The sequence below is a fragment of the Pelophylax lessonae genome, assembly GCF_965119305.1.
Source record: "Pelophylax lessonae genome assembly, chromosome: 9".
NCBI lineage: Eukaryota > Metazoa > Chordata > Amphibia > Anura > Ranidae > Pelophylax > Pelophylax lessonae.
Genome location: NC_138776.1, coordinates 142,835,727 through 142,862,890, shown reverse-complemented (window position 1 = coordinate 142,862,890; position 27,164 = coordinate 142,835,727). Strand labels below are relative to the sequence as shown.

The 27,164-nt window shown below is 44.0% G+C and overlaps 1 protein-coding gene across 1 annotated transcript in view; it reads right to left on the bottom strand.

Moving 5' to 3' along the window:
• Window positions 1-27,164, bottom strand: part of DNAJB12 (DnaJ heat shock protein family (Hsp40) member B12) — a 114,296-nt gene that overhangs the window by 66,433 nt on the left and 20,699 nt on the right. The window contains exon 2 of the mRNA XM_082267401.1: window positions 8,962-9,136. Within this exon, the coding sequence (XP_082123527.1) occupies window positions 8,962-9,136 (175 nt within the window). The remainder of the gene's footprint in view (window positions 1-8,961; window positions 9,137-27,164) is intronic.

Here is a 27,164-nt window from a genome sequence, read left to right as displayed (position 1 = left end):
ATGAACCTGATGACGGCAGCGGCTCCCTGACAGATAGCTCCGACGACAGATGGGTCCCTGTTAGACCCAGGCGTACCCGACCCCATTCTGAAGTTGTTGTGATGCAGGAATCGCAGGGTGCTCGTATGGAGCAGAGTGTGGGTACTAGTGCCGCTCATCCTTCTGGCGACCTGGCAAGCGCCAGCGGCCTAGTACAACCTGGACCTAGTACAACCAGCACTGCAGTAAGACCTGGTGACGTGGCGAGTCCCCTAAGTGCAGTTGAAGCTGGTGCGGTGGCTAGCACAAGTAGTGGCCCGCAGCCACCGCGTATTCGAAGACAGGCCCGTAGAGCCCATAGTGCCCTCCCTGATGCGCTGGCATTTCCTAATTGGCAACCCACTGATACTACAGCGCCAGTACTTCCCCCATTCACCGCCCAACCTGGAATCCACGTGGAGACAGCTGGTTTTACGCCCCTGAACTTTTTTGAGCTGTTCTTCACGGAAGATCTTTACAGATCGATTGTGGATCAATCAAATTTATATGCACAACAGTTCATCGCCGCCAACCCAAATTCACACCTTGCCAGACAATTCGGCTGGAAACCTATAACGGTTTCCGAATTTAAGATCTTTCTGGGCCTTTCCCTCCACATGGGCATAACTAAACAGAGTGAATTGCGGCTATATTGGTCCACTAGCCCAGTTCACCATATGCGCATGTACTCTGCCTCTATGTCCAGGACGAGATACGAGCAAATTCTGCGATTTATGCATTTCAGCGACAATGAACTCTGTCGTCCTCGGGGAGACCCTGCATACGATCGGCTCCACAAAATTCGGCCCCTCATAGACCACTTCAATCAGCGGTTTGCAGCCTTGTTTACCCCCGAACAAGTTGTCTGCGTTGACGAGTCCCTGATTAAATTTACTGGCCGCCTGGCTATGAAACAGTACCTCCCCAGCAAGCCTGCCAAGTACGGGGTCAAACTGTATAAATTGTGTGACAGGGCCACAGGCTATACAGTTAGTTTCCGGGTCTATGAGGGAAAAGATAGCTGTGTGGAGCCCCCCAACTGCCCAGACTACATAGGGAGCAGCGGTAAGATCGTTTGGGACTTGGTGTCACCCTTATCCGGAAAGGGGTACCATTTGTACGTGGACAACTTTTATACAAGCGTGCCACTATTTAGTCACCTTCTCGATTTACAAATTGGCGCATGTGGCACCGTGCGACCTAATCGCCGGGGCTTCCCCCAACGGCTTGTAGATTCCCGTCTTAGTCGGGGGGCGAGAGCCTGCTTGAAAACGGACAAATTACTTGCGGTGAAGTGGAAGGATACACGGGATGTTTATGTTCTGTCCTCCCTTCACCCAGACACGACGATCCAAATTCCTACGGCAACTGGCGTTATGGAGAAACCCCTCTGTGTCCACGAATATAACCTTAATATGGGAGGGGTGGACCTTAACGACCAGCTTTTGGCGCCGTATTTAGTTGCCCGTAAAGCCAGACGCTGGTACAAAAAAGTGTCTGTTTACCTATACCAATTGGCTATGCTGAACGCCTTTGTCCTATACAGGGCGTCAGGACGAACTGGATCTTTCCGGGAATTCCAGGAAGAGATCATCCTTGCCTACCTGTACCCAGGAGGCATGCCTGCCCAACTTCCCCTTCCAGATGCAGTGAGCCGGCTGCATGAGAGGCATTTTTCACATGTCCTCCTGAGTACCCCTACCCAAAGATGGCCCCAAAGAAGATGTCGTGTCTGTAGCAAGCGCGGATTTAGGCGTGACACCCGTTATTATTGTCCCAAATGTCCTGACCAACCTGGTCTCTGCATCGGGGAATGTTTCGAGCGCTACCATACACTAGTGCAGTGGTTCTCAAATCCGGTCCTCGGGACCCACCAACAGGCCAGGTTTGCAAGATAACTAAATTACATCACAGGTGATCTCATTTGCTTCTCAGTGATTGCAGTATTCTAGTCTGCATCCCCCAAGGTAATACTTAAAATCTGGCCTGTTAGTGGGTCCCGAGGACCGGATTTGAGAACCACTGCACTAGTGGATTATTAGCGTAGGGTACAGCACGACACAGTGTAGGGCACATAAACACAGGGTCTCGAAGGATGTTGGATGTCCATCGACATTTTGAGAGACCCAAGCTGGAAGAGAAGATCGCAGATGATCGCAGTCCCTCCCAAATCAAGAAGTAAAGGAACAGTTAGAAAGAAAAATAAAAGGATCCAAAAACTGTTGTGGTGTCAGTAATTTTATATGTCCTTCTACTCCTTCCTACTATACTTTTTTCAATGTCCTTTGTTTGTTTTTTCATTCTTTTGTGACCTGTTTCTCTTGCAGGTACTTGTCGGCTACCACGCATTGATTTTATATATTCTGACACAAACAGTGTTTGCGCTCAGCATATATGGATACCTTTGCTGATAGCAGCTGTGGTGATTTTCTGATTTCAGCACTGCAGTTAAAATCCTATTTTGGTATATGTGGATAGCGCCGTGTATACCCATCATTAAATTCAGTGGGTGGTTGTTTGGGCGGTTAATGATGAAGATCCAAAAACTGTTGTTGTCAGTCATTTTATATGTCCTTCTACTCCTTCCTACTATACTTTTTTTCAATGTCCTTTGTTTGTTTTTTCATTCTTTTGTGACCTGTTTCTCTTGCAGGTCCCTCGTCGGCTACCACGCATTGATTTTATATATTCTGACACAAACAGCGTTTGCGCTCAGCATATATGGATACCTTTGCTGATAGCAGCTGTGGTGATTTTCTGATTTCAGCACTGCAGTTAAAATCCTATTTTGGTATACGTGGATAGTGTCGTGTATACCCATCATTAAATTCAGTGGGTGGTTGTTTGGGCGGTTAATGATGAGTAATACTACGCATTATTCCTGTGCTGATTTCTGATAGGTTCTCTTTTTTTCCGTTCAGCCCACAGGCTGCATGAAAAAAAAAAAAAACCTATATGCCAAACAAGGACCAGCAATGTACTGGTACGTTGCTGGACTTTGAGTGGTTATACCAGGATGATGCCTGCAGATTTAGGCATCATCTTGGTATCGTTTTTTACAGCCAGCTGTCGGCTTACATGTAAAAGCAATTCTAGCAGGTAATTGGCCGCTAGACTGCTTTTACATGCAGTGGGAGGGGCCTCCCCCCCCCACCGCCGCCTTCCGCAGCCTTCCATGGTTTTTCTCTGGCTCTCCTGTCCCACCGGTTAACCCGAGAGTGCAGCCGGTGGTTCAATTATCTAACCATAGAGCTAATTGGAGATGAGAATGGCTCCAATCATCTCTATGGCCTAAGATGCCGGAGGCTACGAGCATTTTATGACTTCTGTTTCGCCAGAAATAAACAGGGCCATTGGGAAATTGGGAAAGTATGTTATCACACCAATTTTGGTGTGGTCAGATGCGTTAAGGTCAGAGGAGAGATCTAGAGTCTAAAAGACCCCAATTTTTTTAAAAAAAGAGTACCTGTCACCACAGATTGCTATCATAGGGGATATTTAAATTCACTATGATAACAATAAAAATGATTTAAAAAAAAAAAAATTAAAGGAAAGGTGTCAAAATAACATAAAAAAGCAAAAGAAAAAAAAAAAAAAAAAAAAAAAAAAAAAAGAGCCCCCCCCCCCTTACCCCCGGTGCTTGCGCGCAATGGCGCACGCAAGCGGTGGTCTAGTGTCATATGTAAACCACAATTGCAGCATGCATGTGAGGTATCGCCGCGATCGCCAGATCGAGTGCAGTAATTCTTGCAGTAGACCTCCTCTGTAAGTCTAAAGTGGTAACCTGTAGAGACTTTTAAAGGTTTTCAAAAATGTACATACGTTTTTGTCGCTGCGCAGGCATGCGCAATTTTTAAAGCATGTCATGTTAGGTGTCTATGAACTCGGCATAAGATCATCTTTTAAATTTTACCAAAAAAATTGGAATTATATAGTGTATTTGTGCAATAAATTAAAAAAAAAAATGTATTTTTTTCGCAAAAATTGCGTTTGGAAAATCTGTGCGCAAATACCGTGTGACAAAAAAATTTGCAACATCCACCATTTTATTCTATAGGGCCTCTGCTTTAAAAAAATATATAATGTTTGGGGGTTCAAAGTAATTTTCTAGTAAAAAAAAAATATTTTTTCATGTAAACAAAAAGGCACAGAAAAGGCTTGGTTTTCAAGTGGTTAGAAGAGTGGGTGATGTGTGGATAAGATTGAGTATAAAATGCCGGAACTGTTCAAACACCCCCCTAATGACCCCTTTTTGAAAAGTAGACACCCAAAGCTTTTTTCTGAGAGGCATGGTGAGTCCATGGAGTATTTTATATTTTGCCACAAGTTTCGGTAAAATTATTATTTTTTTTTTTTTGTTGTTTTTTTACAGAAAGTTGTCACTAAATGATATATTGCTCATGCATGCCATGGGAATATGTGAAATGACACCCCAAAATACATTCTTTTGCTTCTCCTGAGTACAGGGATACCACATGTGTGAGACTTTTTGGGAGCCTAGCTGTGTACGCGCCCCCGAAAACCAATCCACATCTTCAGGTTTTCTAATGGCGTAAATTGCCGATTTTACCCCTGACTACCTGTCACAGTTTCAGAGGCCCTGAAATTTCAAGATGGCACAAAACCCCCCCAAATGACCCCATTTTGCAAAGTAGACACTCCAAGCTACTGGCTGAGAAGTATGGTGAGTCCATGGAATAGTTTATATTTTTCCTCGAAACTTGTGGCAAAAAATTTTTTTTTATTTTTTTACACAAAGTTGTCAGTAAATGATATATTGCTCACACAGGCCATGGGTATATGTGAAATGACACCCCAAAATACATTCTGCTGCTTCTCCTGAGTACAATGATACCCCATGTGTGAGACTTTTTGCCAGTCTAGCCGCGTACAGGACCCGGAAAACCAATGCGCACCTTTAGGCTTTCTAAGGGCGTAAATTGTTGATCTCACTCCTTACTACCTATCACACTTTTGAAGTCCATAAAAAGCCAAGATTGCACAAACCCCCCCCAAATGACCCCATTTTGCAAAGTAGACACTCCAATCTATTTGCTGAGAGGCATGGTGAGTATTTTGCAGCTCTAATTTTTTTTGGAAAATGAAGAAAAAACAGGAAAATGCATTTTTTTTCCTCTTTTTTCAATTTCCAAAACTTTGTGACAAAAAGTGAGATCTGCAAAACACTCAACATGCCTCTCTGCAAATAGCTCAGGGTGTCTACTTTCCGAAAAGGGGTCATTTGGGGGGGGGGGGTTGTGCTGTCTTGGCATTTCATGGCCTCCAAAACTGTGATAGGTAGTCAGGAGTGAAATCAACAATTTACGCCCTTGGAAAGCCTGAAGGCGATGATTGGTTTTCCTGTACTCGGCTAGACTGCAAAAAAGTCTCACACATGGGGTATCCCTATACTCAGGAGAAGCAGCAGAATGTATTTTGGGGTGTCAGTTCACATATACCCATGGCATGTGTGAGCAATATATCATTTACTGACAACTTTGTGTAAAAAAAATAAATATATATATATATATATATATATATATATATATTTCCCGGAACTTGTGGCAAAATATAAAATATTCCATGGACTCACCATGCCTCTCAGCAAATAGCTTGGGGTGTCTACTTTCCAAAATGGGGTTATTTGGGGGGGTTTTGTGCTATCTTGGAATTTTAGGGCCTCCGAAACTGTGATAGGTAGTCAGGAGTGAAATCAACAATTTACGCCCTTGGAAAGCCTGAAAGCGGGGACTGGTTTTCGGGGACCTGTACTCGGCTAGACTGCAAAAAAGTCTCACACATGGGGTATCCCTGTACTCAGGAGAAGCAGCAGAATGTATTTTGGGGTGTCATTTCACATATACCCATGGCATGTGTGAGCAATATTTCATTTACTGACAACTTTGTGAAAAAAAAAAAAAAATAAATATAAATATATATAAATATATATATATATATATATATATATATATATATATATATATATATATATATATATATATATATATATATATATATATATATATATATGTATTTCCCGGAACTTGTGGCAGAATATAAAATATTCCATGGACTCACCATGCCTCTCAGCAAATAGCTTGGGGTGTCTACTTTCCAAAATGGGGTAATTTGGGGGGGGTTTGTGCTATCTTGGAATTTTAGGGCCTCCGAAACTGTGACAGGTAGTGCAGAGGTGACATGCACAATTTACGCCATTAGAAAACCTGGGAGTGTTGATTGGTTTTCGCGGTCCTGTACACAGCTAGGCTCCCAAAAAGTCTCACACATGGGGCATCCCCATACTCAGGAGAAGTGGCAGAATGTATTTTGGGGTGTAATTCCACATATACCCATGTCATGTGTGAGAATTTTATCTTTTAGTGACAACGTTGTGTAAAAAAAAAAAAAATAAAAAAAAAAAATAGTAATATTCCCAAAACTTGTGGTAAAATAAAAAATATTCCATGGACTCAACATGCCTCTTAGCAAACAGCTTGGGGTGTCTACTTTCCAAAATGGGGTCATTTGGGGGGGTTTTGTGGTATCTTGACATTTCAGGGCCTCCTAAACCGTTAGAGGTAGTGAGAAAATGCAACGAAAAATGTACGCCCTTTGAAATTCTGATGGTGGGGATTTGTTTTTGTGGTCCCGTACACAGCTAGGCTCCCAAAAAGTCCCACATATGTGGTATCCCTGTACTCAGGAGAAGCAGCAGAATATATTTTGGGGTGTAATTACACATATACCCATGGCATGTGTGAGCAATATATCATTTCAATGACAACTTTGTGTAAAAAAAAAAAAAAAAATTTTTAGTCATTTTTCAAACACCTGTGACAAAAAAATGAAATATTCAATGAGCTCAACATGCCTCTCAGAACATTCCTTAGGATGTCTACTTTCCAAAAAGTGGTAGTTTGGGGGGGTTTTGTACTGCCCTGCCATTTTAGCACTTCATGAAATGAGATAGGCAGTCAAAAATTAAAGCTGCGTAAATTTCTGTATTTACACCATAGTTTGTAGATGCTATAACTTTTGCGCAAACCAATAAAAATACGCTCATTGAATTTTTTTTTTGTCAAAGACATGTAGCTAAATATATTTTGGCCAAAAAAAAAATACATAAATTGAGTATATTGGATATTTTTTAAAAGACAAAGTTGAAAATGTCATTTTTTTGCAAAATTTTCGCTCTTTTTTTATTAATATCGCAAAAAATAAAAAGCGCAGAGGTGATCAAATACCACCAAAAGAAAGCTCTGTTTGTGGGAAAAAAAGGACGTAAATTTCGTTTGGGTACCACATTGCATGACCGCACAATTGTCAGTTAAAGTCACGCAGTGCCGAGTCGTAAAATACCCCCTGGTCGGAATGGGGGTAAAATCTTCCGGGGCTTAAGTGGTTAATAGAAGCAATAAGCGCAGCCACAGCAGCGCGTTCTTTGGCCAATTCAGGGGAAAAATTATCCCCAGAAGGAAAGGACTGAGACCCCTCAGGGGGGGCACAGTCCAAGGCAACCAGATCAGATTCCACCTTGGACGCTAAAGTAACTAGTGCAGCAGCTAGAGAAAGAAGAATCAGGAGTACCCGATTCATTAACCAAGGCTGGAGGAAATTTGCTGTCCTGGGACTCCATGATAAGTATAAGGACGCTGGCCCTTTAAGACGCGATCGTGGCACCCACCGCAATGTACTGCAAGTTAAAATATCCAACTGAGAGAGGAAAGACACCGAAAGCAGAGAAATATCCCCCAAAACAGCACAAAAAGACCCCCAGGAGTGTTACCACGCTGCTCCACGATCTATCTTCATGCAGAAAGAGGAAGTGATGTCACATCGCTAGAGGCTAATAGGATTTGGCCTAAGGAAAAATGGTTGCCTATGTATAAGAATGGGAGGCTGCGGGACAATGGCCGCCGAAAATATGTAAAAGGAAAGCACCTGCCACACACAAGATGGCGCCCGAAGGTGCCAAAAAACACTACAGAGAGGAGCTGCAGAAGTGCCCACAGTGATGCCAAAGCAGCTGCCCACCCTTAAAATGGCGGTCCCGCTGTTTTTGCACCGCAGCGGTCCGCCGCACCATGACTGTACCCCCAAACAGTGCAGACAGGGATAGGTACCCCACAGACCCCCACACAACATAACATGCTCAGAAGCCCCCGCAGGGACCGGGAAGGATGTGAGCCCCGGACACAGACATGAGGGGAGACAGACACACAGAATGTAATCCCCAGCCAGAGGCCCCACACAGAGTAATACTCACCGCTTCGCAGGGCGTGGGAGCCTCCAGAACTCGGGAACCCCCCACCCCAGATGGCGGGGGTGGGGGGGCGGCAGCCAACAAGAGGACGCGGCTCACGGTCCGAACCGCATGTCGAGACGTCCCAGCGAGGTAGCCACCTCGCCGGCTTGTGCCCCTAAGGACAGGGGCAGGTCGCACACATAGCCTGCTAAACGCTCGATGGCGGGCTGGGAGTCCCTAAGATCCACTGTCCTGACAAGTCATGATGACCAGTTCAATTCCCAGCTCCGCAAACGCTGTAGTCTTCCGGAGAACCGACTAAGCGCATAGCAAATAAAAAGCTAGTAGAGCAAAGAAAAACACATTGCAGAAAATAAAGTAATAAAATAGAAGAAAGGCTGAGACCGTAGCCCCAGCACAGGGATAGCCTATCTTACGCCTTAACTAGGCAGAAGACAAACTGAGTTGGGAAGGCTGATAGCAGGGGGTTTTGGACCAGTGGGACAGCCCCCTACAGGTGTGTCTATGTAAATTACTTTGTTTTTAACAAGTCTTATGCCTAGCTTGTTCCTGTGGATAAGAGGTCAATACCCATTGGTGAAGACTGTATGAGTGGGTGGCAACTGTCAGAGGACATAAGAGAAAAAACAATGTTGTATGAAGAGGACTTGATCAAGTATCATAGCAGTTGGAGTCACCTTTTTACTGCTTCCACCTGGTCTGGTGTGTAGCCCTTTCCAGTGTCTGTACCAGCTTCACCATTGGCAGTTGGGGTGGATTCAGCAGCATTCTTCCGAAGACGCGGGTTCGGTGACTCTGTGCTTTCAGGCTGGTCATTTGCTTGGCTGGCATTTGTAAGGGATTCAATAAGATCTACAATTGGGGAAAAAATAAAACGATAATTTCAGCGATTTAAGGACTGGATTTTCCCTTATCACTGAATGCTGTAAAGACTTGCATTGTGAGAATAAGCAGTGGAGCATACCCACTGTGAAACACTGAAATTTACAAAACACAGCATGCATCTGCAATGAGAAAATATGAACGTATGCATGGAAATACAAAATTAGTGACACAAAAAAAGTTATCAAAATGTTAAAACAATGTTACAATTATTTATAAATCAACCTGATCATTTTGTGTTTATCCAACTTCCTTTTTATCCCCAAGGCAGCCAATATACTGCTTAACCAGTTCGGCTCTAGAGCACATTCTTTTAATTTTTAGCAATGAAATTACTTAAAGAAGTAGGGCCAAATCTTTTTTGGCTGTACTTCTCCTGTGGGTCACAGGAGTGGTTAGTTCTGCACTCCTGTGACCCGTTTTCAACCCACAGCAGGCTAAAGTTGGCTGACGTCACAGAGCCGTTCCAGGCTCTGAAAATATCCTGATCATATGTGGTAAGGGTCCATACACACTGGCTAAAAGTGATAATAAAGTCCTGTTTTTTTTTTTCTTGGGTTAAAAAAAAATAAACATGTTATACTTATCTGCTCTGTGCAGTGATATTGCACAGAGCAGCCCCAATAATCCTCCTTTCGGGTCCCTTGCTGGCACTCCTGGCCCCATCAAGCTATGGGGGCACCAGAGCCAAGCCACTGCTCTGTGTCTATTCAGACACGGGCCCCCTGGCTCAGCCCCAACCCCTCCCTCTCTCCTCACATTGGCTCACTGACTTTGATTGACAGCAGCGGGAGCAGATTATGCATTAAGATACAAAACCTTCTGCCTTTACAACCACTTAAAACTAGAAGCATGCAATTTTTAGTGTTTTGCCTGTAGAAGCAGCTCAATGTTATCTAGAGGTGCACTGAATGGAAATGTTGGTGCCAAAACTGAAAATGCGGGATGCACTTGCCAGAAAATTGAAACCAATAATGACAGTTTTTTTTTTAAAAAATGTATATTTTTGTATAGAATTGGATTATATTCAACTTTTTAATTAATGTCATCAATTTAAACAAATATGAAATTTATCATCGGCCATTGGCACCTTTAGCATAACAGAAGCTCAAGAAAAATGTATCCCTTTAAATTCTATGTAGATCTTCACACTGGTCCACTGTGCTTCCATTGTGGTGTTAAAAGTCCTGCTTGTGGCATTTTTGGTCAGGAAAAAAAAACAAAAAAAAAAAAAATGCATCATCAACGTACCTGTGTTACTTTTTTAATGTGGTTTTTGAGTCACATGACCTATGAAAAACACACCATAAGCACAGGAAAATTAGCACAAAATCCCTGCACATTCGCATGTGTTTTTGGTGCCATTAACTGCACCTTTTTCGCTTATTGGCAGAATGTTGATAACACCATTTTCGACCGATAAGTTTCGGTGGCCAAAATTTCAGTATATCTAATGTTATCCTATGTGTCCATGCACATTACGACGATTAGAGACATATTTTAAGCTCAGCGTTCAGGCAGGAAAAACCCTTCTGGTTTACGTTTGATTGGAGCTTTCTGGCAGGAAAAAAACTCAAAACTGTCCTCAACTCATCTAAACTGTACAAAAAAAATCTCTATATATGAGGGGAACTGGTGTTTTTTTCTAACACTAACGGAACTGGTGTTTTAAGCCCAGTGGGTTCATGGTGCCTTTAGGATCCTCCCAGAAGTCTGGACCGGCAGCTGGCTCAGGCTCTCAGTGAGTTGCTGGAAGCCTCAGCAAGCTGATTCCACTCCCTCCACAGCCCGGCACCCCAGTGAGCAATGGAGGGGCAGAGCAGAGAGCCGGTATCTGACAGTAAACAGCTCTCGGCAGGCTGAAGACAGAGCTGCGTGATAAGTGGTGTTTGATCGCTCGGTTCGCAATCTTGGAGCCAGCGGAGGACAGCTGCAGCTGGGATGAGACTTTTAAAGTCCCCAGGACATTATATATTTTCTGAAAGCAGAGGCCCTGTGGAACAAAAAGAAGATGGATGCACAGTTTACATGTTACATGATATTTGCACACTCTAAACCTGAAAGACAGTGCCGAAGTACGCGATTGTGCCCGTACGAGACGCCCACCCGCGGTATAATGGCAATGGCTTAAAGTATAAGTAAAGGCAAAACTTGGTTAGTTTTGGACAGACTGTAAAGGGATTAGACACCTGTAAAGCTTTTATTGCAGTCTGTGCCCCATTAGGGAAATTCATTCTCTCTATTTCTCCTGTTTACAATTATCACTGAAAGTAAAAGAAAATCTCAAATTTTGTGTTGTTCTCAGAAAAGGAATAGAAAGGGGGCATTTCTCAATGGAGACACTAGTTCTGGGATTCCCTCTATTCAAAAGGGATTTTCAAATCACTTCTTGATTTGGCTATGGGACAGGAAGATGGATAAAAAAACATTACAGGGGTTATAACCCCCTCTTACTCAATTAATCATTTTTAAAAAAATGCCTTTAGTTCTACTTTCTTTTGTTTAACCATATCAAATGGTAAAGCACAACTGAACCTTTTATGCTTATTAGTGTAATCCGTGATGGGAATAACGGCGTTCTAAGTAAACGTTGTTACCAACGGCGTTACTTTTTACAGTAACTAGTAATCAAACTAATTACTGTTTCCCCCATAGTAACGCCGTTACTGACCATAAAATGCCAGCGTTACTATAATTGCAGTGGCCAGCAGTGTAACATCCATCCGCATCCAATGACGATTGGAGGGCAAGCAGGGGGTGGCCACAATGACAGTGAGTGAAGCTGTCAAAATCAAACACTGATGTTGGGGTGGGCGGGGCCGGTATGCCGGGCTCCGCCCCCTTGTTCCGTACACAGACAAACAGCAGCTGCCGGGGAGGAAGGTGGCAGGGGGCGGCACCAATACTGTAACTAGGGATGCACCGAAATTATCGGCCGAAAATGAGCCTCTCTCATTTCGGCCGATAATGGGTTAACATTGCCGAAAATAAATATGGCCGCCGTGGGGAAGGAGGAGGGCGCAGCGCAGGTTTTAAAAGTCCCGCCTCTGGCCGGCCGTTCGCCTCTTAATGACGTCCCTACTACGATCTGTGCATTATGAATGGACATACCAGGCGGGGGGGGGGGGGGGGTCGGGGCGAGCGGCCGCTATAGATCTACGTGAATTATCCCTGTCAGCTCAGAGCGACTATGTGTGAATGAGAACAGAACTGACCTGACACCGGGCGGGGGGAGCAGCCGCTATTAGCTGTAACTATGTGAGCGCTTCACTTCCCTGACAGGCATGTATCTCCGCTGTCAGGGAAGTTAAGCTCTCACATAGTTACAGCTAATAGCGGCCGCTCCGCCCGCCCCCCCAGCTCGATGTCAGGTCAGTTCTGTTCTCATTCACACATAGTCGTGCTGAGCTGACAGGGAAGGATCACATAGATCTATAGCGGCCGCTCGCCCCGCCCCCCCGCCTGGTATGTCCATTCATAATGCACAGATCGTAGTAGGGACGTCATTGAGAGGCGGTGCCGCCGGCCAGAGGCGGGACTTTTGAATGAAGGACACCCGAAGAGGGGGACGCTGAGGCGATGAGGGGGGGGGGGAGCTGGTATTTGTATTATGGAAGCATGAGGGGTTAATGTATTGTCACTGCAGGTCACTCATCTATTACTAGTGATCGACCAGTGGCAGGTAATTAACCCCTTTTGTGCTGCATTAGTGCAAACAGTATCAGTGTTAATTAACACTGGTTGCACTGATACTGGTTGCACTAATGCAGCACAAAGGGGTTAATTACCTGCCACTGGTCGATCACTAATAGATGAGTGACCAGCAGTGACAATACATTAACCCCTCATGCTTCATAATACAAATACCATTGGTAATTAAATTAACCTCTTGCCAAACCATCACAGTACATATACTGTGACAGGGTGGCAGCGACAGGTGTACGTCGCTGCCTGTTTTTGGTGTATGCCCCTGTTCTATCCATTTTAATTTTTTTTTGGGGAAAAAGTCATTTTCGGTTTCTGTTTTCGGCCAAGGGCATCCTGCATTTTCGGTTTCGGTCCAAAATTTTCATTTCGGTGCATCCCTAACTGTAACTACTGAATTATACACGGCTGTGGGTGCATATACAATAGGTACAATCGGTCCTACCCACTGCCACCTTCCTTCCCAGCCAGCATGTCTTCTAGAAAATGTAAGCACCATACTAACACATCATGTGAATGGAAAAGAAGGAACTTTACTTTCAGTGACAAAGTACACTGGGGACTGCTTTGGAGAGTGCATCAATCTACATGCAGGAGATGCTGGCACTTGTTACCTGGCAAATGGAAGAAAGAGTGCCTGAACGCTGTGTAATTTCAGGGGGATTCTGAATATTCTTTCCTCTAGACAGGTGAGTCAGATAAGATGGTGACCTGAACCTGACTTTCCATCCCTGGGCATCGTTGATGATATGTGTATAGTGCACCACTACCAGGGTCAGCCATGTGTGTTTCCAGTGGGTAGTGCATCCCCCTCTATCACTCAGGTATAAGCACTGTGGGATCTTCTTTTCTTTATGCTTATTGAAGTGGTGGGGTCCCATCAGAAGTTTTTACTGGGATTCTTCATCACAGCATTTATTTTAGAGCTGCCTATTTTATTCTGATTAGTATTAAATGAGTATCCCTGTGTCTGCTTCTTCCTTGTTTTATTTGGTTTGTGTATAAGATGTGCAGTGGTTTCCCTAATGTGGTACTAAACCCCAAAACAAATAAATATCAGTTTACTAATTCTTAAAGCAGAAATAAAGTTCCATTGTAAGTCAGTGTGAGCAGGCAGACATTCATTGCAGAAAAGACATGCAATGTGTCTTCTGCAATAAATGACACCTACCTACCTGATCACAGCAATCCTGGAAATGTAAGCTGAGCTGATCAAGCCACAGCGACTGGCCTGATCTTGTGTGCCGGGATGGCTAGCTCCCACCCATGCGCAGATTCCAAACTGACCACTGAAGGGGCCTGAAAACTGCCACAGAGGAGCTTATGCCAGCACCAGAGGGACTGTTGGAAACGTGAGTATCTTTGCCTCCATCCTAGGAAGGACATGGATCAGTGTGCCAGCGCTGTAGACTTGTCATAACTACATACATGAAGCGTCACACCGGGAAACAACTCCCATTGTGCACTGTTGCTTCGGTGGTGGGTGGGGTGGGACAGGACACATCATTTCCATCGTTTGCCAAACAACCAGAGGCAGAGTAGTACAAAATTAAAATAGTGTAGATTAGTGTACAATGTTTTCAAATAAGAATTGATTCTATTTAGTGTCCATTTCATTCATTTAATATTGGGGGCATACAAGTTATTGGACATATTAGATTTTTTTTTTTTTTAAGTAACGCAATAGTTACTTTCACTGGTAAATTGTTACTTTTTTAATGATGTAACTCAGTTACTTTTTGTGTGAAGTAACTAGTAACTATAACTAATTACTTTAAGTTACATGCCTAACACTGAGTGTAATACAGGTAGGCTGCATAAACAGTAATAAATATGGACAGCTTGTTTACTTCACTGAAAGTGAAAACCAGATCTCTGCTCAACACAAAGCACAGCAGTCCCCCTGCTGCCCAAAACAATGCTGCTGATTGGCGCAGTGTGCAGGCAGCGGATAGAGTAGTGTTAGACAGTTGGAAATCTGGACTGCTGGATTCTGTTGAGCAGATGCCAGCTTCCTAGAGTGCTGCTGGCAGAAAGTATTTTCACCTCTTGCTGCAGTAAATAGAAAGTAAACAAAAAATGCCTATAGATGTAACTGTCCTGAGCCTGACTGCATCACATCATGAACACTGAATATTCAACTGGGCTTTAAAAGTTTGAAAAGGTTAAGCAATAAGAAAATGTTAAGCAATATACTGTATTGGCTACCTTGGGGATTTGTAAAGCACTGTTTAGAAGTGACTGGGACCTTCCACAACATGTATTTTAATAATAGATCTGCCCAACAATAACTAATGCTGTAATATAAGATTATCTAGTAGTAACTTGTAACATTTAGCTGGGCTTCTTCTGTAATATTGAAGAGATTTCACTAATCATCCTTGTTCTGCCACTTGACATCAAAAAGTAGGGTAAGCACCTGAACTAGATCTATGCAAATTAATGGTCAAGTATATGTTCTATATCAGGGATCCTCAAACTACGGCCCTCCAGCTGTTGCAGAACTACACATCCTATGAGGCATTGTAAAACTCTGACATTCACAGACATGACTAGGCATGATGGGAGTTGTAGTTCCTGAACAACTGGAAGGCCATAGTTTGAAGACCCCTGTTCTATATGTTAAAACAGTGTTTCTCAACAATTTTTTAGTCAAGGCACCCTTTAAAAATTATGGACAGTCTAGAGGCTCCCCATTCTAAAATGTAAAAACGATTCTAATCGTTTTACATAATGCAGCAACATCCACAATTCCAAGTAGGACAGCCAACGTTGGAGGTGATTTCTTCTTCCAAAGCAAAAATAATTTTGCAAACTGGTACTGACTAGTATTCCAATGTTTCTCTTCTCCCTCTGTTTTTCTCCATCACTCAGCTAATGTGACCCAAGCGCTGTTGGAGAGGGCAGGGGAGAGACAAACAAGGATACTGTGCAGGGGACTGACATCCTCCTTATCAACCGATGATGCCTTTGGTTGTTAGAACGCTGGCAGCTAGAAGGTTGTAATGGTGCACAATGAAAACCTGTGGCGTTATGTAACTAAAAGTCAGGCTTCATCCACCCGCTGGCTTGTATACAATCTTTGGGCAATTTTTAGGCATTTTGCCAAGGCACCCCTGAAGAAACCTCAAGGCACCTCAGGGTGCCTGGGCACCCTGGTTGAAAAAGGCTGTGTTAAAAACATGGACCTGCACAGTGAATCAAACAGGTAATAGCTAGGGTAGTGTACATCTAGGTCTGTAGTATTCAACTAGGGTGCTAGGACTAGAAATATACCCCTGCAGATTGGGATTACTGCCAAATATTTATTTCCTAAAGCTGATCAGCCTGTTTGCAAAAAATTAAGTCAGCAGCTATAAATCTTATAGATGATGTGCTGACTTTTTAAAAAGGACACTTACCTGTCCAAGGATCCAGCGTCATCCTCACCTGGGCCAGTTCTTCGCAGGTCTTCGGGTCCCCGATGCTGACATGATTAGTGTGGGAAGCAGGCTGGGACTTCACAGCCAGCTCCCCACTGTGCGTGTTAATATATGCCATAGAATTGGTATACCACCTACCCTGCAACTATTCTTTGCACCCTTGCTTGTCTGCGCCTAGGGCTGCTGTCCCCTCCTGCCCACCCCTTGTCCTGTCCCTGCTTCAGCTGCACTATTGTATTCTGACAAGGGGGCTCCCAGGCTGCCCCCCCCCCCACATCAGAATACACAGATCAACACCGTAGCCATTGGCTGCAAGAACTGAAGGAATGCTGGTTTTCCAGCCTGACTGTTCAACAGAAGCTGGTTGTTAGACTAGCTTCTGTTGAACAGTCAGAAGTACAGAAAGTCAGACAGTTCCTACACCCATCTTTTCCGATTACCTTACAGCGCCTATATTTTAGGATTAGCAATTTACTAGCACAGAAGAGCAGAGGCTGAAGGTATGGCCACAGCATAAAAAATGGTTATATGAGCAATTGTCCAAAGTAACGTATTCTGTATTGTTGATTACAGCAGAGCACAGCAATTCCCTTTCCACCCAGTTTCACAGATTTGTATTCATAGCCTAACAGAAGTATCACTGATGGGGCTTCTACAAACTAGAACACCATCACAGGTGATAACAAAAGATACTTCTTATCCCCATGGGTTATGTGTGGTGCTACAACTGCTAAACCACTATTGACAGATGTCAGTTCCAGCCTCTCTGGTATAGCCAATTTTGGTGGACAGTTTGGTCTGCATTTAAATATGAAATATTTTAAATAAAAGCATGTAAAATAAACTAGCAAATAAAACAGAAAAGCATCATAGCAGGTATTAGCCATACAGTTATTGGAATGCAAAACAGAAAACATTTAAAAGTTTTTTTCCCCAAAGCATAACCCCCTCAAACAACCTAGTGAGCAGTTCTCAAAAACGACAACAGAAGTGAACAGTGCCCTCTGCTGGCTACAAAATTCAACTCGAGAATCTCTGGCGTCATACGTCTTGCCAAGCGGAAAACAGCGAAACATGCACTTTGAGCTATAATTAGCTTCCCACACTTCTATATATGATAACTTGTAGAAGGTCTTGGCAGAATAACAATATGCTCTGCACACACAAAAATCAAGCCACTCTACTAAGGACACATCAGTGGATTCAGTGACTGCAGGTCAAGGAATTCATAGCTTTAGTAAGTTTTTGATTTATTAAGATTGCCAGGTAATAAAAAAAAAAAAAAGTTAAAATCAGGTAAATATAACTGCTTCATTTGAGTCTTTCACATTTACCATATGCAACCAGCATGTGGAGTTTTATCAGGATCTCGCTGGTGCTTCTCTTTGCAGCTATTGTTCTTATCAATAAAACTTGAATAAGGGTCCTTTCACACGGCCGCTCCGCTGCTTTAGTCCGCTGCGGGACTTTTTTTTTTTTTCACGGAGCGGATGACATTTGTGTCATCCGCTCCGTATGCCCGCATATCATCCCATCCGTTTGAGGATGATATGCGGACATAATGCAAGTATATGGCATTGCGGATGTCAGCGGATGACACCGCTGACATCCGATTTTCCTTCCTTTACGTTTTTTACACAAAAAAACGGAACAGAACTGAAAGGAGGAAAATCGGATGTCAGCGGATGGTATTCCGCTGACATCCGCAGTGCCATTCACTTACATTATGTCTGCAAATCATCCGCAAAAAAATAGGATGATTTGCGGACACACGGAGCGGCCGTGTGAAAGGACCCTAACTCAGACAGCTGCAGCTCTCTGTCTGCTAGCAGACACACAAAGGACTTTTTTTAGTTTACAAACACAGCTAAGAAGAAAGCAAGGGTCCCCAAATGCTACAGAAACCACTAAAGCTTGATAAAAAACAAACCTTATAAAAGCTCTGTTCCATTGCACAGTCTGTACTTGAATGTACACGGGGGCAGCCATATTACTCTGCAGCAGTGCTTTACATGTAGTAATAAACCCAAAGCACACGTACAAAGTTGGCTAGTTCAGTCTACCACTGTCTGTGCCACAGAAGCGGGTTAAGGGTCTTGCTGGAAAACCATAATTCGACCAGCACTCGAGCAGACCCGATTTCCCTATCAACATATTCAAGGTGAATGGGATAACCTCCCTGTTGTGTCCCTGTATTCTGACAGCAAAACTCCCCTGCTGTCAGAATACACTGAGAAGCGCTGCAGGCGATTGGCAACATGCCTTTTGTTTGTTTTGTTGATTTGTTTTATCAAGCCACATCCTAAACACTTATGTTTCATATGGATGTGTGGTTTATATGGTTTAATTACGTAACATTTTTGTTTAGATTAGTTCTGGATTATATAATAGACTATTGTTGATAGTTTTTATTACACCTATTGGCACAGCACTGTATTTGAGTTTGGTAATATGTGTTAAAGGAGTGAAAATAAACCATGAAAAGTCAATAGCTTGCCTTCTCATGACCAGGAATGGCCATATGCTAAACCACCTAGATTTCTATCCATGTTTGGCCAGCTAGGAGCTGCAGTAAAATGTACAATTTGATGCAACAGTCGGTGATTCACAATCGGCTGTTCAGTGGCATAACAGATGGGAACTGTGATTGTGGAGCAGTGAAGCAAAAAAATAAAATAAATAATATCGTGTCCAGTTTTAGCTGCGTTGCCAACCCATTCAGCATGTTCACATGTGTGCAGTAATACACTGAGAGAAGTGGGAAGGGGCCTTAAAATAAAAAACAGAGCTAGGTACCTGGAAACTCTTTTTCTAAGAAGTCTTCCGGGGCAGCACCTGAGAGAGGCTCCTCCCACCACACTGGACAGGCGTGCAGCCAAGGGAGCTAAATTCAAGTCCGCATCACACAAGTACATGACACCCTGATGGATCTGGTCCACCATAGCCAACGTGGTAGGCGGAGCGGAATCAGCCGCCAAGGTGCGCCTGAGCATCTTGGTCCAATCAGCAACAGCCTGCGCTGCCATAATGGAAGCAAAAATAGGCTTCAGCATAGAACCAGCCACCATATAGGCATGACGGGCAAGAGACTCTATTCTCCTGTCCGTAGGGTCCCGGAAAACCGGGGTATCCTCGGAGGGCACCGCAGTAGCTTTGTTCAAAACGGCTACCGCGTGATATCCGGAGGCGCCACACACCAACGCTCGTCGGTGGCAGGCGCAAACGGATAAAGTAATTTAAACTTATTTGGCACAGTAAAAGGCTTCTTTAAATTGCGCCACTGTTCATTAACCGTATGGTGAAATTCAGCAGGGCAGGGAAAAACCTGCGCTGATTTGCGAGCCCTTTGTGTTCCGAAAGCAGACATCCTAGCAGGAGGAGTAGGCTCATCCTCCAAGTGCAAGGTGTCCTTTATGGAGGCAATCAGCTCATTCATGAGTGCAAGCTCTTCAGGCGAGCCAGGGGGAGAAACATCAACCCCCTGCACCTCAGGCTCTCCCTCAGACCCCGCAAGGTCCAAAGATGAGCGGGACCCTGAGAAGGGCACGCCAGCCCCAGCAGCCATATCGCCCTCTGAATCAGAGGAAATGGATAACCTGGCCCTTTTTGCGGATCGTTCAGCCAGCAGCATCTGCACCTGAGACACCAAGGAAGCCACTAGTGGTCAGATCGGCCCCCTCGGGGGGTGCAGCTGCCCCCTGGTCCCCCACCAGGGCAGGGGGAAACTTGCTATCCTGAGAATCCATGCCCCAGTACAGAAAAGCAATAAAGGTACTGGCCCCTTAAAACCACGGCGAGCGCAGCCCACCGCACACTGCTGTATGCACTGACCCCGCAGGGATAGACAAACACTGAGCAAGGAATGACAGGACAGACCGGTAAAAACACAGAGCACACCAGACTGCTGCCACCGATAGCTGTTCCCGGGGAAAGAGGAAGCGATGCAATGCTGACTGATAGATATAGCCTATGGAAGGCTCCAGCAAAATGGCCGCTCGGCAGAGGAAAAAAGGCTACAATAAAATGGCGCCGCCATGTGCATGGACAGTATCGCCCGCCAAAATGGCGACGAATGGCGCCAAAACACGGCGCTGCATAGAGACAGGGCCGATCACAGTATACAGTCAAATAAAATGGCGGATCGCCGCAGCGATCACCGCACACACAAGTCTGCACTCAAACTGCACCCAGAGCATAACAAAACAGCAGAGCAGGATGGCCCCCCCCCCCTCGCAGCCCACAGGCACGCAGCCACACAGGGATCTGACAGGGAGCCCGCAGTTACACAGACATGGAGGGTATACACAGCCACAGACTGACACCCATACAGAAGGTCCCCACACAGAAGGTGCTTACCGTACCCGATGGCGTGGGGAGCCGTCTCCAGCGACAAACCGCTATCAGGGCAGACCGGGAGTGCCGCAGCCAGGATGCTTGCGGACCGCAGTCATGGCGTCCAGTGAGGTAGCCACCTCACAGGCAGCATCCCTGCAGCGAACAGGGATGGTCGTTCAATGTGCCAGGGTAAAACCTAAGCTGAACGCTCGATGGCAGGCTGGGGATCCATCTGGCTATCAGCCCTGGGATGCAGGGCGGCCAGTCCGAGACCCAGCTCCGCATGATGATTCTTCATCAGAAGATCCCTAAACTAAGGCTGACAAAATAAGAGCTAGCAAGGAAAAGAGAAAAACACTTGAAATAAAATCAAAGAAAGGGTAGAAGGCTGAGACTGAGCCCCAGCACAGGATAGCCAGCTACTCCTAAGCTAGGCAAAGACAAACTGAGTTGGGAATGCTGGTGCAGGGAGGTATTGACTGAGGGGACAGCCCCTAGGGGTGTGTATGTTAAAAGCTTTGTATTAACAATTCTTGTTGCCTAGCTACTCCTACGGAGCAAAGGTCAATACCCATTGGTGGCGAATTGGGAAGGGGCGGCGACTGTCGGAGGACGTAAGAGAAAGTAGCGTATGTACTACTTTTAAAAAAAATGAGCCATACAAATACTACAGTACCCTGACATTTGGTTCCTTCAAACACTGCATTTGGGGTACCCTTAATAATGCATTGGCATCTGTATGCAGATTCAATCACCTGAAGCGCAGGAAACACACATGGAGCATGCCTTTCCTGCACCACATTTTGATGTGAGCTGGCCCTAGTCCCCAACCCGTTTTTTTTTTTTTTTTTTTAAATTGCGTTGCACAGGAAATGTACGCCGTTTGCTAATGCATGGGGGTACCATTAAGAGCAGACACCCTTGTGCATCTGCTAAAGAGCAGCGCATTTGTGTGTTTCGGGAACACACTCAATTTTGCGAGTGTTCCTTGACAAGCAGTAATGCAAGCCAAGCATTAACTGGAGTGCCTTGAGACTTAAAATTATTTTCAAGAGCGCCCTGACTGGAAAAGTTTGAGACTATCCTTTTTCAACCGGGGAGCCCAGGCACCCTGGGGTGCCTTCAGTTGTCTTCAGGAGTGCCTTGGCAAAATACCTAGAAATTGCCTAAAAACTGTGGGTGGATCACGCCTGCCTATTTGTTACACAAAGACATAGGTTTTCATTGTGCACCATTACAACCTTCAAGTGGCAAGTGTCCTAACAACCAATGATGTGATCGGTTGATAAGGAGGATGTCGGGCACCTGCACAGAATCCTTATTTGCCCCTACCAATCAGCCCCAGAGTCACATTAGCTGAGTGAGGGAGAAAAACTGAGGTAGAAGAGAAATATTGGAATATGAAATCCGTACCACTGTGCAAAATTGTATTTGCTTTGGAAGAATAAATCACCATGAATGTTGGGGTGTCCTACACATGTGGATTTTGCTACATTATGCAAAACGATTAGGTTTCGTTTTTTACAATTTATAAAAAGGAGTGCCTTGAGATTATGTTGAATTTTAAAGGGTGCTTTGACTGAAAAAATGTTGAGAAACACTGGTCTGGCTTCTTGTATACATACAAGTTTGTGTTACAAATAAACATTAAATACATGACAAAACACTACCAGAGAACTATGGGTTAAAGAGATAGCACAGCTGAAGCATGCTGCTGTAATGCGGAGTATGTCAAATTAAAATATATCTCAATTTATACAGCAACTATAATTAAAGCAAACACCTGTAAGCAAGAAAATTGCTCCTGAAAAAGAAGTGAAAAAATGGTGATAGAAAAGGCCTCCAGACGTGATAAAGTCACAATCAAAATCTATGTAAACACTCATTCAACAAGATGTATGTACAGTCCAATCGTGTGTCCTAAAATTTCCACCACCAAAAGAATCTCCAAAATATTCCAAAGTGTTCCCTTCACCACACTTGGGAAACCCACTTAGCAAAAGTGCATGCCTATCTAGTTATAGAAAAGGTAAATACAGCTTGTGTAGGCTCAAAACAGATGGGAATTACACTTGGTCCATATTCAGAAGTATGGCCACTTAGTAATACCAGGATGAACATATGATCGCTACAGTGAGGGAAAAAAGTATTTGATTCCCTGCTGATTTTGTACGTTTGCCCACTGACAAAGAAATGATTAATAAAATATTAATGGTAGGTTTAATTTTAAAAGTGAGAGACAGAACAACAAAAGAAATCCAGAAAACGCATTTCAAAAAGGTTAGAAATTGATTTGCATTTTAACCACTTTTTTTTCCCACAAACAGAGCTTTCTTTTGGTGGTATTTGATCACCTGTGCGATTTCTTGATCATGCGCTATAAAACAAAAAAAAAGTGACAATTTTGCAAAAATAACAATATTTTTCACATTTATAATGAAATCCCCCCCCCCCAAAAAAAATTTAAAAATCAAAATTTTTTTTACATTTTTGGCCAATTTGTTTTACGCTACATATGTTTGGAGAGAAAAAAAAAAAAAAAAAAAAAAAAAAAAAAAAAAAAAAAAAAAAAAAAAAAATCGCAAAAAGCGTATTTTGATTGGTTTGCGCAAAAGTTATCGCGTTTACTAACAAAGGGAAAGATTTTTGTCATTTTTGGTGTTTTTTTTTTAACGAGTAATGGCGGCGATCTGCGATTTTTTTGCGGGACTGCGACATTGCGGCGGACAGATCGGACCCTTGACTGACATTTTTGGCACTTTTGGGGTTACGAGTGACATTACTGCAGTAATCAGTGCTATACATATGCACTGTTACTGTAAAAATGACACTGACAGTGAAGGGGTTAACTGTATCGGAGAGGGAGGGGTTAAGTGTGTCCTAACGGCGTGTTTCTAACTGTGATGGGACATGGCTACTACTGTAAAAACAGAGATCAACGGTCCTACATAGTATAACCGTCTGATCTCCATTTTTACACAGGGGAGAATGACAGGCGGCTTGTTTACATTAGCCGCCTGCCTTTCTCCCTTCCCGGTGAACGATCGCGAGTGACCGGCGGACATCGGGTCCGCCGGTCACACGCACTGACTTGTCAAGGAACGAGTCGGGGCAGGCGGGCGCGTGCTCGCCCGCTATTTGTTTACAAGCCGGTGACAGGCTAGTGACGTACCGGTACGTCACTTTGCCTGGCCGGGGCTGACCGCCGCAGTATATGTACTTCCAGCGGTCGGCAAGTGGTTAATGAGTGAAATAAGTATTTGAATCCCTATCAATCAGCAAGATTTCTGGCTCCCAGGTGTCTTATATACAGGTAACAAGCTGAGATTAGAAGCACTCCTAATCTTAGCTTGTTACCTGTATAAAAGACAATTGTCCACAGAAGCAATCAGATTCCAATCTTTCCACCATGGCCAAGACCAAAGAGCTGTCCAAGGATATCAGGGACAAGATTGTAGACCCAAGACTACATGAGAGAATCTGGCCAATGATCTCAAGGCAGCTAGGACCATAGTCACCAACAAAACAATTGGTAACACACTATGCCATGAAGGACTAAAACCCTGCAGGGTCCGCAAGGTTCTCCTGCTGAAGAAAGCACATGTACAGGCCCGTATGAAGTTTGCGAATGAACATCTGAATGATTCAGAGAAAAACTGGGTAAGAGTGTTGTGGTCAGATGAGACCAAAATCAAGCTCTTTGGCATCAACTCAACTCACTGTGTTTGGAGGAGGAGGAATGCTGCCTATGTACTCATTTTTGTTAGCTATATAATTATATCTCACAAAAGTGAGTACACCACTCACATTTTTGTAAATAGTTTATTATATCTTTTCACGTGACAACACTTTGCTACAATGTAAAGTAGTGAGTGTACAGCTTGTATAACAGTGTGAATTTGCTGTCCCTTCAAAACAACTCAACATACAGCCATTAATGTCTAAAGCGCTGGCAACAAAAGTGAGTACACTCCTAAGTGAAAATGTTCAAATTGGGCCCAAAGTGTTAATATTTTGTGTGGCCATCATTATTTTCAAGCACTGCCTTAACCCTCTTGGGCATGGAGTTCACCAGAGCTTCACAGGTTGCCACTGGAGTCCTCTTCCACTCCTCCATTATGACATCACGAAGCTTGTGGATGTTAAGAGACCTTGCGCTCCGCCACCTTCCGTTCCTCCACCTTTCGTTTGGGGATGCCTCACAGATGCTCAATAGGGATTAGGTCTGGAGGCATGCTTGGCCAGTCCATCACCTTTACCCTCAGCAAGGCAGTGGTCATCTTGGAGGTGTGTTTGGGGTCGTTCTCATATTCGAATAGTGCCATGCAGCCCAGTCTCCAAAGGGAGGGGATCATGCTCTGCTTCATATGTCACAGTACATGTTGGCATTCATGGTTCCCTCAATGAACTTTGGCTCCGCAGTGCTGGCAGCACTCATGCAGCCCCAGACTAACACTCCCACCACAATGCTTGACTGAAGGCAAGACACACTTTTCTTTGTACTCCTCACCTAGTTGCCGCCACACACGATTGACACCATTGAAACCAAATACGTTTATCTTGGTCTCATCAGACCACAGAGCATGGTTCCAGTAATCCATGTCCTTAGTCTGCTTGTCTTCACCAAACTGTTTGCAGGCTTTCTCGTCCATCATCTTTAGAAAAGGCTTCCATCTGGGACGACAGCCATGCATACCAATTTGATGCAGTGTGCTGCGTATGGTCTGAGCACTGACGGGCTGACCCCCCCACCCTTCCAACCTCTGCTGCAATGCTGGTAGCACTCTTACGTCTACTTCCCCAAGACAACCTCTGGATATGACGCTGAGCACATGCACTCAACTCCTTTGGTCGACCATGGCGAGGCCTGTTCTGAGTGGAACATGTCCTGTAAAAACAACTGTATGGTCTTGGCCACCATGCTGCAGCTCAGTTTCAGGGTCTTGGCAATCTTCTTATAGCCTAGGCTATCTTTATATAGAGCAACAATTCTTTTTTTAGATGCTCAGAGAGTTCTTTGCCATGAGGTGCCATGTTGAATTTACAGTGACCAGTATGAGAGAGTGATAACACCAAATTTAACACACCTGCTCCCCATTCACACCTGAGAACTTGTACCACTAACAAGTCACATGACATCAGGGAGGGAAAATGGCAAATCGGGCCCAAAAACGCAGTGGCAAGAATGGGAATTGAATGCACATTACAGTCATTAGTACATGGTGTGCTGTCCCCCATGCTCTGTTAACAGAACGGAGATGCTTACCGCCCACAACTTGTAACAGATAATGCTGCTCTGCGCTAGCCACCTCCAACTTCGCCAATCAATCTGCATAAGATGCTAGGGCAACAATGGCAACAACAGCCTGGTTACCCTTTTTAAAAATGGTGCCTTGCATCGCGTCATTTCCGTTTTTTAAATAACGCGATGCTACGAGCCCGCAATGCCCATTGCCTCCTGGGGATTGATGACACACATCTCCCAGGAGCCAATGCAAAGCCAGAAATGACGTACGGCGCCGCGGCCACTAAAGGAGGTAGTGTAATTAGATACATGCCTAAATAAGGTAAGTGAACCGAAAAAAATAAATAAATTCACTTTAACAACTTAAGCCCCAGCCCTATTTCGGACACTTTTTGTTTACAAGTTAAAATTTAGTATTTTTTCCTAGAAAACTACCCCCAAAAATTATATATATTTTTTTAGCAAAGACTCTGGAGAATAAAATGTCGATCATTGCAATATTTTTTGTCATGCGGTATTTGCGCAGCGGTCTTTTTGTTTAGAAAAATTTTGTTTAGAAAAAAATACAAAAAAAAAAAAAAATCACATTTCACTGCATTTAAAAAATACTAAACAGTAAAGTTAGCCCATTTTTTTGTATATTGTGAAAGATGATGTCATGCCGAGTAAATAGATACCCATGTTACAGTTTAAAATTGCGCATACCCGTGGAATGGCGACAAACTACGGTCAATAGAAATCTCAATAGGCGACGCTTTAAAAAATTTTAATGGTTACCAGTTTAGAGTTAGAGTTTAGCTCTTTTTTTTAAACTATTACTCACGCTCTGGCGATACCTTAACATGTGTGGTTTGAACAGTGATTTCATTCGCGGCTCGACTTCCGTATACGCTTTCTTTCGTGCGCGAGCTAACAGTGACGGGGCGGCTAAATTTTTTTTTTTCTTAACTTTATTACAGGTTTTTTTAAAAAAAAAAAAAAAACCAGTCAGTATCTGGTGTGACTACAATTTGCTTCACGCAGTGCAACACATCTCCTTCCCATAAAGTTGATTAGGTTGTGGCCTGTGCAATGTTGGTTCACTCCTCTTCAATGGCTGTGAGAAGTTGCTAGATTTTGGCAGGACCTGGAACACGCTGACGTATATGTCAATCCAGAGCATCCCAAACATGCTCACTGGGTGACATGTCTGGTAAGTATATGCCATACAAGAACTGGGAGGTTTTCAGCTTCCAAGAATTGTGTACAGATCCTTGCAACATGCATTATGCTGCAACATGAGGTGATGGTT